This window comes from Zalophus californianus, chromosome 8 (genome assembly GCF_009762305.2).
Source record: "Zalophus californianus isolate mZalCal1 chromosome 8, mZalCal1.pri.v2, whole genome shotgun sequence".
NCBI classification, from domain to species: domain Eukaryota; kingdom Metazoa; phylum Chordata; class Mammalia; order Carnivora; family Otariidae; genus Zalophus; species Zalophus californianus.
In genome coordinates this window covers 82649218-82668881 of record NC_045602.1, presented here as the reverse complement: position 1 = coordinate 82668881, position 19664 = coordinate 82649218, and the positions used below count along the sequence as shown (strand labels likewise).

Sequence of the window (19664 nt, the reverse complement as noted above, 5' to 3'; positions counted from 1 at the left end):
TCTAGAGGGGAGGGGGGTGGGGGGATGGGTTGGCCTGGTGATGGGTATTAAAGAGGGCACGTATTGATTGGAGCACTGGGTGTTATACGCAAACAATGAATCATGGAACACTACATCAAAAACTAATGATGTAGTGTATGGTGATTAACATAATAAATTTTTTTTTTAAATCTCAAAAAAAACTAATGGTGTACTATATGGTGACTAACATAACATAATAAAAAAATAAACAAAAGTAAACTCTGGTACTTCTTAACATATACAAAAATAAATAAAAGAAAGTAAGTAAGGATAGATAACTTGAACAACAGGGTAGCAATATCAATCAACATGATCTGATTGATGTTTGTAGAATACTCCATCCAAAACAGTGGAATACAAATGGAACATTCCCCAAGATAGAAACACACCATAACAAATTTAAAGGAATGAAAACCATATAAAGTATGTTCTCAGACTTCAACAGAATTAAACTAGAAATCAATAACAGAAAAAGAACTGGAATATTATTTTTAATATTTGGAAACTATACCATGTATTGCTACATAATGTATGGATTAAAGAAGGTCTTAAGATCAATTACAAAATATTTTGAACTACATAAAAATAAAAACACCACTTTTAGTTTGAAGATGTAATGAAAACAATGTTTAGAGGGAAATTTACAGTATTAAACGCATGTGTTGGAAAAAATATCTAAAATCAATAAGCTAAGTTTCCCTTTTAGATAACTAGATAAGGGAGAGCAAATTAAGCCTTCAGCAAGCAGAACTCAGGATATCATAAATATTGGAGCAGGAACCAACAAAACTGAAAACAAGAAAACGATGATGAAAGTCAACAAAACAAAAACTGGTTCTTTGAAAAGTTCATAAAATTAATAAATGTCTTGACAGACTAATGAAGAAAAAGGAGGAAAGACACAAATATTGATATCAGAAGTGAAAGAAGTGGTAAAGGCTAGTGATCCCTTCGTTCGGGAATCAGGAGTATTAGAAATAGCTTTGTGCCACAAATCTGATAGTTTAGATGAAATGAATCCATTTTTTTGGACAACATGATCTACCAAAATTCATCCAAATGAAAATAGAAAACTTAGTCTTACATCTTTTAACAAAGTTATCTTAACATTTAAAAAAACTAAAAACAAATGAAATCCACCATGCCCACATGTTTTCTCAAATGAATCCTAATAAATGATTAAGGAAAAATAATACCTATTCTCTACAGTGTCCTCCAGAAACAATAGAAGAGGAAGGAACACTTCCCAAAACATTTCATGAAACCAACAGTAGCCTAATACCAAAACCAGATAAAAAAAAATTACAAGAAAAGAATATTGCAGACCAGTATCTCTTATGAACGTAGTTGTAAACATTCTCGAGAAAACAATAGCAAATCAAATTCAACAACATGTAAAAAGAATTATATCCCAGGTATGCAAGGCTGGTTCAGCATTCAAAAATTCAATTAGTGTAACCCACCATACTAACAGCCTAAGAAGAAAAATCCCATGATCATATCAATAAATATAGTAAAAGCATTTGACAAAATCCAACACCTATTCATGGCAAAAACCCTTAGCAAACTAGAAATAAAGGGAAGCTTTCTCAACTTGACAAAAGACATTTACAAAAAATTCCTACAGTTATATTGTACTTAATAATAAGAAATGGGATGCTTCCCCCCAAGATTAGAAAGGAGGCAAGGATGTCCTCTCTCACCACTTCACCATCTTACTGGAAGTTCTAGTAGCACAGTAAGACAAGGAAAACAAATAAGAACCTAACAGGTTGGAAGAAATAAATAAAACTGTCTCTGTCGTTCTAGGTAAAAAAAAAAAAAAAAAAAAAAATCTCCCCCAAAGTCAACAAAAATATCCCGGAAGCCAGTAAAGCAAGGTCACAAAATATAAGATGAATGAATAAAAGTTGATTCCTTTCCTATATACCGGCAATAGAATGTTACAATTTGGAATTTGAAAATAAAACAAAATGTACAACACATTAGCACCCACCTCAAAAAGAAATACTTAGGTATGAGTCTAACAAAATGTGTGCAGGATAAACATGTGAAAAATTATAAAACTTGGTAAAATAAATCAAAGATGTAAGTAGTTTCAGAAATGAGTAGAGACTATAAGACTATAGACAGAAGAAGCTATACATAAACAATGTACTCTAGTTGATAAAGTTATTCATTGTAGGGATATGAATTAACCATTTAAAACCACTGTACATGTATACAGGTATTGAACAAATAAACAAACAGATGTAGGATGATGGGAGCCAAGTGTCTCTCATCAGAGTGGGATATTACAGGTAAGCAAGGGAGGAGGGCTAGAATAAAATGCGGTCCTGGATTGGAGTCAGAGTTACCAGTATAAATTCATGTTTCTTTAATATAGGTACAGATAAATACATATAGAAGTAATAATAGATTCATGTGTGTTTACATGGATTAGAATGTACATATTTATTTCCTAGTGCTATCTGCTAAGAAAGCCTAGGAGAAATGACACACCAGTAACAAAAAGCAAAGCCACCCCTCTGATCCTGGTTTCTAATACCATTCTCTAATAAAAGGAACCAGGGCTCATTGGAGAAATGGCTGGTGCTAAGATTGGGGCAGGAAATACACAAGATGAGACTGGAACAACTTGTAACTCCAGAAAGTAGGGAAATGCTCAAAAAACAAAAACAAAAAACATTGGGGCTATGCCAAAAGAACACAGGAGCCAACTGAAAGATTTCCTGATGGCCAAAGCACAAATAATTCTAGCAACAAAATAAACCTAAAAGTATTGGAAGTTAGCTTATGGAATAAATAATCATAAGTCCACACTGACATAAAAAAATGATAGAGATAAATACGTGGGAAAGAAGAGACAAATTGTCCATTCAAAAGTTCCCAAATAATTTATATAGCTATTTCCCTTCAAGAAAACACATTATTCCCCAACCCTTAATTGTACATAGAGACTATGAAGAAGCTACGAAGCTACAAGGGCAAAATTCTTTAACCATTTCCTGGGAATATGGGATGTCTGGGTGGCTCAGTGGGTTAAACGTATGCCTTTGGCTCAGGTCATCCTCCCAGGGTCCTGGGATCAAGCCCTATGCCAGTTTCCCTGCTCAGTGGGGAGTCTGCTTCTCCCTCTTCCTCTGCCCCTTTCCCCTATCCCCTGCTCCTGCACTTTTTCTCTCTCTCAAATAAATAAAATCTTTTTAAAAAATTCCTGGGAATAGAGTAGTGGCGATGTCTGGTCGGTCCAAGCGTGAATCTCGTGGTTCTACCCGCAGGAAGCACAAGCGGGAGCGAGATCGGGAGCGGGAAGCCGAGGCGCCGAGCTCCCGAGGCAGCCCCGTGCGTGTGAAGCGGGAGGTCGAGCCGGTGAGCGGGCGGGAGGCCCCGACGCCCGTGATCCCGGCTGTGCGGGTGAAGCGGGAGCGCGAGGCCGGCGAGGACTCTGAGCCTGAGCGGGAGGTGCGAGCAAAGAATGGCCGCGTGGTTTCCGAGGACCGGAGGAGCCGCCATTGCCCATACCTGGATACCATTAACAGGAGTGTGCTGGACTTTGAGAAACTGTGTTCCATCTCCCTCTCACATATCAATGCATATGCCTGTCTCGTGTGTGGCAAGTACTTTCAGGGCCGGGGTTTGAAGTCTCATGCCTACATTCACAGCGTCCAGTTTAGCCACCATGTCTTCCTCAACCTCCACACCCTCAAATTCTACTGCCTTCCAGACAACCATGAGATCATCGATTCCTCGCTGGAGGATATCACATATGTGTTGAAGCCCACTTTCACAAAGCAGCAGATTGCAAACTTGGACAAGCAAGCCAAATTGTCCCGGGCATATGATGGTACCACTTACCTGCCAGGCATCGTGGGCCTGAATAACATAAAGGCCAACGACCATGCCAATGCTGTCCTTCAGGCTTTGTCTAATGTTCCTCCTCTCCGGAACTACTTCCTGGAAGAAGACAATTATAAGAACATCAAGCGTCCTCCGGGGGATATCATGTTCTTGTTGGTCCAGAGTTTTGGGGAGCTGATGAGAAAGCTCTGGAACCCTCGAAATTTCAAGGCACATGTCTCTCCCCATGAGATGCTTCAGGCTGTTGTCCTTTGCAGGAGGAAGACCTTTCAGATCACCAAGCAAGGGGATGGAGTTGACTTTCTGTCCTGGTTTCCGAATGCTCTACACTCAGCGCTGGGGGGCACAAAGAAGAAAAAGAAGACTATTGTGACTGATGTTTTCCAGGGGTCCCTGAGGATCTTCACTAAAAAGCTTCCTCATCCTGATCTGCCCGCGGAAGAAAAAGAACAGCTGCTGCACAATGACGAGTACCAGGAGACAATGGTGGAGTCCACCTTCATGTACCTGACTCTGGATCTCCCTACCGCTCCCCTCTACAAGGACGAGAAGGAGCAGCTCATTATCCCTCAGGTGCCGCTCTTCAACATCCTGGCCAAGTTCAGCGGCATTACGGAGAAGGAATATAAGACCTACAAGGAGAACTTTCTAAAACGCTTCCAGCTCACCAAGCTTCCTCCATATTTCATCTTTTGTGTTAAGAGATTCACTAAAAACAATTTCTTTGTGGAGAAGAATCCAACTATTGTCAACTTTCCTATTACAAATGTGGATCTGAAAGAGCACTTGTCTGAGGAAGTACAAGCAGTGCATAAGAATACCACCTACAACCTCATTGCCAACATTGCCCATGACGGCAAGCCCTCGGAGGGCTCCTACCGGATCCATGTGCTCCATCATGGGACGGGCAAATGGTTTGAATTACAAGACCTGCAGGTGACTGACATCCTTCCCCAGATGATCACGCTCTCGGAGGCTTACATTCAGATTTGGAAGAGGCGAGATAATGATGAAACCAACCGGCAGGGGGCTTGAAGGAGGAGTTTAGGGTTTTGCTCCCCAGGGCTTTGGCTGAAGATGTAATAATAGCAAAGTTGTAGCTGACCATGGGCTGGCTGGCACATTCCCTGAGCCAACCCGTTTTGTGGGTTCGGGTTCACACCAGGGCATCAGAGGGGCCCACCCGTCTGGGATGGCTCTGCACCCTCACCCAGCTCTTCTGAGATCAGTTGATTATAGATTGATGCTCCTTTCTCCCTCCTGTCGAGCTCCCCTCTAGTTTCAGCAGGCCAGAACTCCTTAATAGATGTATATAATATCTTTCTGGGCATCTGGGAGTATCTGAAGGGCAAGATGATGTCTTTTACACATCAGAGCCTCAGGATTCTAGGAATAAGAGCATGAAGCCAGTAATATCCTTCTTCCATCGTAGGTGTTTTTCCTGCGGTTCACTTCATTTCCTGATGTGTATTTTGGAATGGATTAAATGTTTTCCTGTTTTTAAACCAAAAAAAAAAAAAAATCCTGGGACTAAATAAGGTTGACATTGCTTTGGGGAAGAGAAGTCTGCCTACAACAGAAAGTAATCTGAAAATACATTAAAAAGCACACATCATAATTGAGATAGGTTCACTCAAGTCATCCAAGGATCTTTTAGGATTTGCTATTATATATCTCAATGTAACTTACCAAATTGATCAGCAAAAGAAAATAAATGTTATTGCCTTAGTAAATGTAAAAAAGAATATGATAAATTTCAACATGTATCTGGATCACAACTCTTAGAATGTTAGAAATAAAAGAAAATTTCTTAACTTGATGAAGATCATATTTCAAATATCTGTATCAAGTGTCATTCTTCTAATGGAGACTGAAGACAAATATCAAAGATGTGTCCTATTACGCTATTGTTAAAGATAGTTCTAGATAGCTTAACAAACACGGTGAAATAATAAGTGGTACAAATATTGAGAGGTACTATAAAAATTTTATTTACAGAAACTGTGTTTACTTATATGGAAAAATCTAAATAATCACAGAACAGTGCAAGAATTTATAAGCAAAGTTTACTACATTTGCCAGACACAAACTCAAAAAAATAAAATGCATCACTATGTCAGCTATAATCACTTAGGAAGTAGATACTAAGCATAATTATAGATCTGTAAGTTACCTAAGAATTAAAATAACGTGGAAGTCATAACATATTTGTATTTTTTAATCTTATTAGCAGACATCTGAGAAACATAAATATAAAAGCAAAGAGAGGAGACTCCCCTAATTAGAATTAAATGTACTGAAAAGTCACTGACATCAACACCAAAGAACTAGAAAAACTAAACAATTTCAGGTGACATTATGCAGGCCCAGGTCAAAACCAAATGAAGCAGAATAGATACATTGTCATATATCAGTGATCTGATTTGAGTTTGTGTCTAGGAAATGTGATGCATAACAAAGAGGTTCTATAATCAGTTAAGCAGGGGAGAAGATTGATGACCAGAAGGTAATGGGAATCTGACGTATCGTGGGGAGAAAAAAAACATATAATACAAACATTTAAACTTACATCAAATGTATACTTTAAAAAATCAAATTAAAATTAAAATAAGTAAAAAAATAAAAATTGTTTCTCTTTCCAGTTTTCTAACAAGCTCCCAGGTAAGGCTGATCCTGCTGGTCCATGATCTACACTTTAAGAAGCAAGAATATGGGAAAGTATCAGTAACCTCATGTGGTGGCTTTAAATCATATCAAATTAGCGGCATTGAGGTCTTTCCCAGAATCTCATCCTCTGTTCGGTTCTGAGTTAGGATTGGCTATAAGAGAAATGATATAGAAGGCAGAGTCAAAAATTAGCTCTCTTGTCTCTGAAAATGTTCATGTAATGTCAAGTGTGGGTACAGCTCATGCATGTTGCTACCACCAGCTGGCTTCCCTGGTTGGTAGGTGGCTGCGGTCAGGTCTTGCAGCTCCCGTTGGGTCTCTTCATCCTGCTTCTCCAAATCATGGGCCAGGTTTGCATGTGGTTGTATGGTAGACTGCATCTGCATCATTACCCATGCCATCCAAGTTGGAGGCATGGAGGCAGTGCGTGAGCCGTGTGGTAGACTCCAGGTCATCCACACGGGTGACAGTTTTTCCTGCTTTCCCCTACTTTACGTCCATCACCTCTTCTGACTGTTGACCCAGAGCATGTCAGGTCCAGCTCCTGAAGTAGGGGCAACGGACTTACACAGAATGTTTAACCGGCTCATGGCAGGATGGCATGCGGTCAAATCTCCCCATTCACTATGTAGGGATTCTGCTGCTCTGCCCAAGCCCAAAGTAACACACCTTCAGGCTGGTGGCAGTGGGGAGATAATGTCTTTAAAAAGACCCTACACTAGAAAATGTGAATAAGTAATGATGGCTATATTCACATTAAAATCCAGCACTACTCATTGTAGGCAAAAATAACAGACAGATGTCCTTTAAGGAGAAGATTTTGCCAACTTCTAACCAGAGCACATCCACACTTGAGATATTCCAACATTTCAAAGAACTAATAAAAATTGACAAGAAGGAGACAGGAAACCAAGTAGAAAAGCGGTCAAGATATATGAAGAGGCAATTTGCTGGAGGAATAGCGAACAGGGTTTAAAAAGACACTTAAACTCACTGTAATTAGATAAATTTTCTAAAAATGCAATGAGAGAATCCTTGATACCCAAAAGACGAGCAAAATTCAGCTAATACCATGTTGGGTTTTTTTCCAAGTCTTGGAGGAAATGGGGATCCCCAGCACATGAAGTATAAACTGCTGAAGTCATTCCTGAGAGTCATCAGACTAGCACTTGATGAAATTAAATTTGCACCTCCCGTGTTACACCTTTGGGATTCTCACCGCCTCCTCCCCCACCCTCAACAATTCAGGTAGCGAAGGGACTGGGATGAAGATTTTCAGAGTAGCGTCAGGGAAGATGGGAGAGGGAGCAACGCCACAGCCTATCACTGTGGGACAGGATAAGGGAAATGTGGTGGATGACCCTTATAGAACATCATGCAGTTCTTAGAAGTAATTAACTCACTGCACCAGAAACAAACCTACAGAGAAAAGAAATGTTGAGTGCAAGATTTATAGTTTAACTCTGTTTGTGTGAGTTAAAATACAGATACAGAAAGTCATGCTGACCTATTTGTCTTCAGAAATATATAATCTACAGGCCCATAGTAAACATTTTAAAATGGGTTGCTTTTGAGGAAGAAAAAGGGGCAACGTGCTCGATGCTGAAGGGGGAAAAAAATCAAGGAAGAATATGATTAAATCCAGTACCTTTATCTGAGGTTCAAATAAAGGAGAACAAAGGAAAGAAAGAAGGGAGATGAGGAGAAGCCCTTTTAGACATTTGCAAAGCAATCTGAGAGCCTAATCCCTCTGGAGCTTCTACATTTTCCCCAGTAGTTTCCTGTTCTAATTCTCAGTCAACTCAGACTTTCCTGTATTCCCTTTCACACATCGATAGGTGGCAAATTGATTTGTGAGCACCTGGTCAAGCGTACAGCATCAAGCCAGCTTCCATCTTGTCTTGTTCTTATGGCTCATCCTATGATCATAAGGATCAACCCACTGCTTTGATCTCTGACACTTTGAAGAAATGGACTAAGGAAACTATTTTTTAATACCCAGAACATACAACTTCCAAATATGCACCTCTTCATTTTTTGACCTTTCCTTAGCCATTTTTCTTGTGGGCAAATGGTCATCCCACGGTTCAACATACCAGCATTGGTCTCCCAAACCACTCCAATCCCCACGTTCCCAAACACCCAGTTGCTGCCATGGAAAGGTTTTCACTGATGAAATTAGGAAACGGCACCACTCTCTGACCAGAAAAGCATACTCACACCACAGGAAGGTAGCTTAATGTGTTGTTCATACAGACGTGGACTTCACAGGAGATCTGGAAAAGGATGTAGAATCAGTGAAAGACCTTCCTCCTTACCTTTAGATAAGCAAGCAAGCTTTGGTTCAGGCAGCATAGCATGGGGTGGTTAGCAATGTAAATTTTCAGAAGCAGTTGTTCCATAAACCTTGCATTAGTAGAAATGTCTCCCAGATTTTGGCAACAGACTTTTACGTTGTCTTTTTATACCTGGTTTGTGTTTGCAGAAGCTATTAGAGAGTATTACAGCATACTCGCCAAAGTCATTTTAAAAAGAACCTCGCTTTCTCTGATACTAATCATATAAGCTTTTAGTACAAGCTGTAAACCATAAATTTCTACCTCACTGCTTCTCTCTTTTTTTTTTTTTTTCCTTTATAGCTTTCGGAGCACTAGGTCTTTTTTCATTACCTCTTTATTTCTTTTTTTTTTTTTTTTCCTTCTGAATCTCTTTTACTTTCTGCTATTTCGCAACTCGCCTGTCCTTTCTTCCCATCTTCTCTCACATGGGCTCGGAGTTTTTCCCACCCGGGTATGGTCTGTTTTGAAATGTTCCTTTTCAGCCGGTGTTTAGACTTCCAGCTTCACATCATGGCGAGTTAATTACACAGTATATACTGAAATATTGAAGAGTGCTTAATAGCGCCCCCCAGCACTTAGGGGCAGGTCAGCCAGTCGCATCTTCAACCTTCCAAATAAATTATTTAGAAAATGCCATTCCTCCTCTCACTTGGGAGCACAAGGTAGGGAAATAAATAAAAAACAGAAAAATGAAATCAGCGTCTTTGACCACTCACTCGATATAAATCACTATTTGGGCCAGATGACCATATGAGTCCGTTGTTTCTCCAAGTTATATCAGAGAGTCCTAACTTTTAAAGAACCGCCATAATTTTTCCCCAAGAGATTTTGGCGATTACACCAACAAATGAAAAGTATTTTTTTTTTTTTTTACCGATACCTATATTTTAGCTTTTGCTTTCGTCTACGCATGGATGAATCTCAAGACAGAACTTAAACACACCGAAGGAGGGCAAAAAGAGGCGAATTTTCAAAATGGCCAGTGCCCTCGCCTCTTTCGCTAGAGATTGGTTTGCGTGCGTCTCTTAGAACTCCTCCTGCTGTTCTTTACTTCTTGACAAATTACGAGTTGTCATCGTATTGTAAATAACAGTTGGGGAATATGTAATGAAAACTCTCATGGGCCGAGGAAAGCATCACATTATTAATTTGTCAGAAATGCTATTACCTAGAGAACCGATTTTTACATTGTAGCTTTTGTAACGTGGCACCAGAGCGACACCCACCGAGCAGCATTTAGCAATACCAGGACGTGTATGGGGAGAACACGACCAGTGGGATCCCCCCTCCCAAAATTGCCAATAATATCTCCTGGAAATTAAAATGGCAAAACGATTTTGGGAAGAAGTTTTCACTTAGAAATCCAGCTTTCCCTCTCATGTTTCTCATTTTAAATCTTTTAACTCTATGGAACTGTTGATATTGGGCCTACAAGAAATAGGGAAGAAATCACCCTGTGGTTCTGGCTACCTTCACTTGGACAAAATCACATTCGCCTACCTCTCAGGAAGCATATTATTAGCCAGAAAGTGAAAAAGCAAGTTTAGATTTCAGAGAAAGTTATGAAGGCCAAAGTCAAATGTCTGTCATTGTTAAAATATATCAGCGGCAATCTCAGGTCCTATCTAATGCTTTATCCAGGCTCACCAAGCACTTTTGGGGCAGTACTTCTAGTATTTCTCATGCAACAGCACACATTTCATGAGATCATTAATCTGAGTCCTTGTAATGATTGTTCCATGCAGCTTTCGATTATGGAGCTCAGGGAAAGGGAAAAATCAAAGGGGTGAGTAAGAAATCTTCTGCTCTACCTAATGTCCAAACGCCCTTCACGCATAGAATCATGAGGCCATGAGAATGCTCTGTCTTATCTTCTTACTCTTTATTCAGGATTTCTACCACATCATATAGACTGTAAAAAAATTGATAATGGATATACAATAACTGGTTTTGGTGGGCTGGGGTAAGTATATATTCTGCTTTTATAAAAGTATATCAGGACCAAAGTCAAGATTCTGATTATGACACTACATTAGAAAAAGCTCTCTGTACAGTTTGCAACTTCTAATGAGCCTTTCCACTATTTCAAATAAAAGTTATAGATTCGTTCCTGCTTTCCCAAAGATCAATTGACCATATGATTTCGCTCATGTGTGGAATTTAAGAAACAAAACAGATGAACATAGGGGAAGGGGGAGGAAGAGAGAGAGAGTGGGAAGCAAACCATAAGAGACCCTTCACTATGGAGAACAAATTGAGGGTTGATGGAGGGAGGTGACTGGGGGATGGGCTAGATGGGGGATTGGCATGAAGGTGCTGGATGAGCACTGGGTATTGTATGTAAGTGATGAATCACTGCATTCTACACCTGAAACCAATTTTACCCTATATGTTAACTAACTAGAATTTAAATAAACACTTGAAATAAAAAAAAATTCTATATAAAGTCTACTATAAAGTACTTGTAACTTTTGCCTTTTCACCTGTAACCATTTGCAGCTCTAATACTGATTTAATATGCCAGAGTGAGAACCTCTCAAAAATGCCCTAGAAAGAGGCAGTCTAGTTTCACAACTGAATTAAATAAATCACATGTTAAAGTTTCAGAACATTTCTTATTGCTTATTTCAGTGAATATAGAAAGCAGGATTACCTGTCTTTTGCTTCAAAGCTGTACTAAAATTGTGTATCTTGGAAAATGCTGATGATTTTTACATGAATTTCTATCAAACAAAAGAGAAACCTTTAAAATACTGTATATATACATTGTAAGTTACTTTTCGTAATGTAGGCCAAATGTTTCTAATTTTATTTTGCTGTGGGGCAAGGTGGTGGGAATTTTGAAAATGTATTATATGACAACAATAACAACAAAAGGTGATGCCTTTTACGATCATTTTTCTTTTTATTCCACTCCCCCTCTCCTCAGGAGGAAAATTAGAGAGATACAAGCTCTCTGACTGTTGTCTACTCCTTCCAAGATTATTTTGCATTTTATAACTGGACCAAGTTTAAAACTTCCAGAGTCATAAACCCAAGTGTCCCTCCTGAAAAATATCCAAAACTGAAGATTTTATTTGAAGGAGGGCTCTTGTGTGGATCCAACAGACCATTCTTTAGAGTGTCCTTGGGAAAGAGGAGATTCACTCACACAATACACAGAAGAAACAAAACACACACTTGAGTGCTTTTCTAGACTCTTCCTAGGGTCCTTGTATAAGCAATATATTAGATTTGTTTCTTTCTGACTTACAAATCTTAGATTACCTAAATGAGTTCTCATATAATTACTTCTGATGAGATGTTGAGTCTGAGCTTATAATAAAACATTTGTATAAAAAATTTTAAATATGTCTGAACAAAAGTCTAGAACATAGAATACTCAAGAAAAATATGTTTTTTAATTATCCTAAATCAAAACTTTATCTAAATAGATCATTCAGAACTGATCATGTGTATATATGTTCTCTAAGAATAGAGGAAAGGTTAAGTTCTTAACATTTTGATAAAAAGAAGTTATGAATGAAGGACGATAATGGCAGGATTTCTAGTTCCTGCTTGAACATGTAAGGATTTCAGTAGTCATCACTCTTGTACTTAAAAGAAAACTGAGCAAATTGAAAACCAGCAATTTTTCTTGGACTTTTTAGAGAACTACTAGAAAACCACCATTCTCAAATCTGGAGAGACAGGCAAATATAAAGAATCCTTACTGAGATTTGCTTAACAGGACCAGAAGCCACTAGAGTCATAAACAAGTGGGGACAATAAAATAAGAATGCTGATAAGGAGCTATAGGCTGAGTCTTGACCTGCATGAGAATGAAAAACTCCTGGGGGCTGTCATCTAAGGGGCTCCCCAAACTTTGCTGGGTTCAACTCCAGGAACCCTACGTGGTTGTCACAGTGAAGAACTAGAAAGATCCCATCATTTCTCTGGCTGGGAGAGAAGCTTGATAATCATGAGGAAATACTCCTAGAACACTTTCTATAACAAAGGCTCACTCTCCAAAGGGAGAAAATAACTTAGCAGAGTCATCCCTATGGGGGAAAGACATCTCTCCCACTCAGCCTCCAATTGCTTTTCTCGTGCTATTATAGAGAAAAAGGAGCTAAGAAATACTTGTGAAGGTCAAAGTTCAGGGGCACAGGTCCATTAAAAAACTGAGATTGATAAGATTTACAGAATACTTCCTTTCGCCATGGCTTTCTACCTGAGCAAACAGAACTCTACTGTGTGAACAGTGTGTTACAGCCAAAAGAGCTGCAAGACACAAACTCAGGGAAGTCAAAAGTCAACAGGAGGGACAAAAACAAGGACACTGGAGGAATGTCAGCTTCTGGCACCTGTAGCTACAGCAGACTTTAAACATGGTCCAACATCTGGCTAGAATAACATAAAGCTTTATAAAACTCACAACCTGCTACCTCAGTTCCTACTACCTGACACACTAGGTCTGTCAACAAAAATAGTTACAAAGCATGCTAAGGCAAGAAAAAAACACAGGCCTGAAGAAATAAATTAAGCATCAGAAGCAGACTCAGATATGCCAGAGATGTCAAAGTTGTTGGGTGAGGACTTTTAAAAAATGATGATTGGGGCACCTAGATGGCTTAGTCGTTTAAGTGGCTAACTCTTGATTTTGGCTCAGGTCATGATCTCACGGTCCTGGGATCGAGCCCCATGTGGGGCTCCAGGCTCAGTGGGGAGTCTGCTTCAGGATTCTCTCTCTCCTTCTCCTTCTGCCCCTAACCCCCTCCCTAAATAGATAAATATTTTTAAAAAATAAAAATAAAAAAATGATGATTAACATGTTAACGGTTCTAATGGAAAGAGCTGATAACAAAAAATGACATACCGGTAAAGAAAGAAATGAACATTCTAAGAAAAAAATGAAGAGGAAATGTTAAAAGTAAAAAAAAAAAAAAAAATAGACATATTGAACAGAAAAGAAGAATGCCTTTGATGGACTCATCAGTAAACTGGACATGGTTGAGAGAAGAGTCAGTGAGCTTGGGGGCAACTGGGTGGCTTAGTCAGTTAAGAATCCAACTCTTGGTTTCAGCTCAGGGTCATGATTTCAGGGTCCTGGGATTGAGCCACAGGTCAGTTTCTGCACTCAGCACAGAGTCAGCATGGGATTTTCTTTCTCCCTCTCTCTCTCTGCTCTTCCCTCCTGCTTGTGCACACGCTCTCTCTCTCTCTCAAATAAATAAATAAAATCATAAAAAAAGAGAACAGTGAGCTTGAAGAAAGTTCAACAGGGACTTCCCAAACTGAAATAAAATAGGAAAATATACTTTTTAAAAAGCAGAACATCAAAGAACTGTGACACGATTTCAAAATATGTAATAGATGCATAATTGTGATGCCAAAAGAGAAGTAAGAGAAAGTGGACGGAAGCAATAATTAAGAACCTTCCAAAATTGATGACATACATCAAACCACACATTCAGGATCTCTGAGAACACTGACCAGGACAAATACCTCAAAAAGCGCGGATAGGCATATCATGTGCAAACCTCAGAGAAATAAAGACAAAAAGAAAAATCTTGAAATTGGCTGGCGGAGGAGACAGGCACATCCTACCTATACGGGAATAAAGATAAAGATGAGAGCAGACTTCTCAGCAGAAACCATGCATGCACAAAGTGAGTAGAGTAAAATATTTCATTGTGGAAGGCAAAAAACACCATCCCAGATTCTATATTCAATGGGATTATTCTTCAAATGTAAAGATTCCCAGACAAACAAAAATGCAGGAATTCATTGCTGGCAGACAGCTTACAAAATTTTTTTTAAGTTTTCTTAATGAGGAAAGAAAGAGATTTGCTCAGAAGTTTGAATCCACATGACAAAAGAAAGACCACTATAGAAAGAATAAATGGAGGGGAAAATTAAAAAATATATTTTTTTCTTAGAATTAACTGATATAGTAGATGCATATTTGTTTAAGGTAATAATAGTAACAATGTATTGGGTGATCATAAAACATGAATAAGTGATATGAATGACAAGAATATAATAAGGGATGAGAGGGAAGAATGAGAATATTGGGAATCTGATATTCAAGATGAACTAAGACTAGTTAAAATGTAAACTGCAATCTCGAATGTAATTACTATTTTTTAAAGAAGAATAATTGATATAGTAAGAGAGGATATACAACAGAATCATATAAAATGCTCAACTAAAATGAGAAGAGGCAGAAGGGCACTTGGGTGGCACAGTCGGTTAAGCATCCATCTCTTGGTTTCAGCTCAGGTCGTGATCTCAGGGTCATGATCTCAGGGTCATGAAATTGAGCCCCCATTGTGGCCCCCTGCTCAGTGCAGAGTCTGCTTAGCTCTCTCCCTTGCTTCTGCCTTTCCTCCCACTCGCACACTCTCTCTCTAAAATAAGTAAATAAATCTTTGATAACAAAAATGACATACCGGTCATTCTTAACCTTAAATAAAGGCAGAAAAAGGTGGAAAGTTAATAAAAACATAAAGAATAAGTGAAGCAAATAGAGAATAGTTACAAATATGCTAGCTGTTAATCCAACTATATCAAAAATCACTTTGGGTGTGGGAGAAATAAGAAAATGGGATTAAGAGGTACTAACTTCCAGTTATAAAATATGTAAAACATGAGATGTAATGTACAGCATAAAGAATATATTAATAATATTATAACAAGTTGGTATGATGACAGATGGTAACTAGGTTAATGGTGGTGATCACTTCGTAATGTATATTATTGTTGAATCACTATGTTGTCCATTTGAAATTAATAAAGTATTGTTTACCAACTACACTGCAATAAAAAAGAAGGATCACATTAAGCAGAATGCTCTAAATAAACCAATTAAAAGAGAGAGATTGACAGAGTGGATTAAAAATAACAAACAAGAACCACTAAATATTATCTACAAGAAACCCACTTTAAATATAAAGACACAGATAGATTAGAGGGATAAAGGTAGGTATTCCACACTAACACTAATCAAAAAAAAAATGATAGCAATTTAAGACAAAGGTGACTCCAGAACCAGGGAAATCATCATGGGGAAAGAGGGCCATTACATAGTGATAAAAGAGTCAATTCTCCAAGAAGATATAATAACAGTCTTAACCATATGTGTACCTAACAATGGCATCAAAATATGTGAGGCAAAAACTGATAAGAGTTGATAGGAGAAATAGACAAATCCACTATTATAGTTGGAGACTTCAGCTGTCCCCTTTCAGTAACTGATAGATCAAGCAGGCAGACAGTAAGACTAGAGTTGATCTAAACAGTACCATCAATCATCTTATCTAATTGACATTTATAGAACGCTACATTCAACAACAAAAGAACTCACATTGTTCTCAATCTCATGTGGAACATTTACCAAGATAACCACATTCCAGTCCTTAAAACATTGCTTACATCATTCAAAACAATAGAAATTCTACAATCTATGTTCTCAAACCACAATGGAATTGACATACAAATCAATAACAAAAAAGACATTTGGAACATACCTGAATATTTAGAGATGAAACAACTAATCCTTAAGAAGTTTCAAAAGAGAAATTTAAAAATAGTTATTAATTGCAATCAGAATACTTCTATCAGATGGCAACTACACTCCTGGTGAGTACAGCGTAATGTAGAGACTTGTGGAATCACTGTGTTGTACACCTGAGACTAATGTAACATTGCGCACAAACTCTATTTCAATAAAAATAAAATTAGTTAATTAATTAACCATTAAAACTACATATTGGAAGAGTATACCATGTATCTAACTATATAAACCTGAAAATCACCAATTTAAGATATATTCTAAAAATATTGGACTTAAAAGAAAAACATTATTTGGGCACCTAGGCAAAAAGAGCAAATTATATAAATGACAGAAAATTAGATTCTCATCAAACTTGTGTCAATAATGGTTTATACCAAAGAAAAATGGAGTACTAATTCAAGATATTCAAAGAAAGAAAATGTTGAGTCAAGGATTTTACATCCAAGAATATAATTATTATAAGATTTCTTATGCATTTATGTATTTTATGTATTTATGTATGTATGTATGTATGTATGTATGTATTTATAGAGATAGAGCACAAAGGGAGAGGCAGAGGGAGAGAGAGAATCTCAAGCAAACTCCGTGCTGATCATGGAGCTCGACTCTGGACTTGATCCCTCAACCCTGAGACCATGACCTGAGCTGAAATCAAAAGTCAGACGCTTAACTGACTGAACCACCCAGGCAGCCCAAAAACAAAAATTATTTTATCAAAATTTTCAGGCTGCAACAAAAGTAGTGCTTACAGAAAATTTAAAGAACTAAGGGAATATTTCAGAAATGAAATATCTCAAATCAATATTCTCAGCTCCCACCTTAGGAAAATAGAGAAAGAAGAGCAAGTTAAGTCTGAAGTAAGCAAAAGAAAATAAATAAGAAAAAATAGAGCAGATTTTAATTAAAGTACAAGGAAACAACAGAGAAAATAATCAAAACCCAACCTGATTCTTTGAAAAGATCCATAAAATTGATAAATTCTAGCCGGACTAACTCAGAATAAAAGAGAGATGGAAAAAAATGAATGAATATCAGAAATGAGATAAAGCTTACCACTATTGATTCAATGGACCTTGAAAGAATAATAAGAAAATACTATAAACAACTCTATACCCGCAAATTTTATAGGTTAGATGAAATTGATTAATTCCTTGAAAGATACAAACTCACACAAGAAGAAAGAGATCATCTGAATTCACTGACATCTATTAATCAAATCAAAAACTAACAACTTTCAAAAAAATAAAGGATAAGATCAAATGATTTGACTAGTAAATTCCATGAATCATTTAAGAAAAGAATGATATGCATTCTCCACAATATTTTCCAGAAAATAGAAGTATAGGGAACACTTTCTAATTCATTGTATGAAGCTGGCATTACCCTAACACCAAAATCAGATAAAAACAAATAAAGAAAAGAAAACTATAGGCCAATGTACATGTACATAGGGGTAAAAATCCTCATGAACATAGATGTAACATACAAATATAGTTGTAAAAATCTGTCATGGACATAGATGTAAAAATCCTTAATAAAATAACAAATCAAATCCTAGCAATGTATTAAAAAATCATATACCATGACCCAGTGGGATTTATTCCAAATATGCAAGGCTGATTCAACATTCAAAAATCAATTAATGCAATCCATAACTCCAAGAAGCTAAAGAAGAAAAAGCAAAGGACCATATCAATAGAGGCAGAACAGCCACTGACAAAACACAGCAGCTATTAAGGATAAAATCTCTTAACAAACGAGGAATATATGAGAACTTTATCAATTTGGTAAAGGATGCCTTAATAAAACCTACAGCTAACATCATACTTAATGGTGAGAAACTGGAAGCTTTCTCCCAAAGATCAGAAACAAAGCAAAGATGTCCTCTCTTCCCACTTCTAATTGACATAATACTAGAATCCCTAACTAGTGCAACGAGATGAAATAAAACAGAAGGAAATAACCAATATACAGGTTGGGAAGTAAGAAATTAAACTTTCTTTGTTCATAGATGACATTATTGTTTGTGTGAACCTAAGGAATTGACAAAAAATAATTGGAGAAAGTAAATACATAAAATAGTAGTGAATTATAACCCAAAGTATAAAATAAATAACTACAAGTCCATACTGATATAAATAAATGTTTGAATAAATAGATATCTTGTGAAAAAGAATTCCAAATAATTTAGGTAGATGTGTAGATACTGTACCTTCAAGGAGATAGTACATAACCTCTCACTCCTTAAGTGAGTTGCACATAGTGCCTCTCTTTCAATGGGTGGACTATGGAAATAGGGAAAACAATGGCTTCACAGTGAAGAGACCTAACCAACACTACCCCAGCTGGGTAATCATGATTAACAGCAACAGTGATATGTCATATTGATGGCATGTACTCTGGAAAGATGTAATAAGAATGGCACTTTATCCCTGTGGTCTTCTTCCCAACAACGCATAACCATGATCTACCGAAGAGAAATGTATTAGATAAATTCCCCTTGAGGGAGTTTCTAGAAAATACCTGACCAGTATTTCTCAGAATTCTCAAGGTCCTCAAAATATGGAAAGGCTAGAAAACTGTGATAGCCAAGAGGAGCCTTAGGAGACATTACAACTAAACGTAACATGGTATTCTGGATAGAATCATGAAACAGAAAAAGGACCTTAGTAAAAACTAAGGAAAGCTACATAATGTGTGCATTTTAGTTAATGCTGATGTATCACTATTGGTTTATTAATTGCAACAAATGTACTAAACCAGTGTATGGTGTTACTAATAAAGGAAAGTAGGTGTGGGGTATATAGGACTCTCTGTATTATCATTGCAATTTTTTTGTAAATCTAAACTTTTCTAATTAAAAAAATACTATAAAGTGAAAAAGAAAAGATAATGACAAATCTTACTCTGGGAACTTGATGTTCATTCCTTCCATCAGACATGGCATAGTATGAGTCACATGCACTACAAAATGATACTTCCTCAATGATAGGTGGTGGCTGGTGGTAATTTGAAATCCATAATGTCATACAATTTTATTTCTGAAGACCATTTAGAATCTGTGTTCTCTATTCACAGTCAATAACTGGCTTTCACTAATCTAATGGTCCAAAACGTATTTATTGGAAACTTAGAATGTTAAAGGCACTTTGGTAGACCCTACCGAAATTAAGAGAATTCAGAGAGATACGTTATCCTCAAGGTACCTCTTTAAACCA

At 37.4% G+C, this 19664-nt stretch overlaps 1 protein-coding gene across 1 annotated transcript; it reads left to right on the top strand.

Annotated features, from left to right (window-relative positions):
- The first annotated feature begins 3258 nt into the window (after window positions 1-3258).
- LOC113937921 (U4/U6.U5 tri-snRNP-associated protein 2-like) lies at window positions 3259-5387 on the top strand. Its single transcript, XM_035728912.1, has one exon. The coding sequence runs from the start codon at window positions 3259-3261 to the stop codon at window positions 4915-4917; it is 1659 nt and encodes a 552-aa protein (XP_035584805.1). The 3' UTR covers window positions 4918-5387.
- The last annotated feature ends 14277 nt before the right edge of the window (window positions 5388-19664 follow it).

Excerpts from the sequence above, each read along its gene's own strand:
- LOC113937921 (XM_035728912.1), top strand. The coding sequence starts at position 3,259 with ATGTCTGGTCGGTCCAAGCGTGAATCTCGTGGTTCTACCCGCAGGAAG.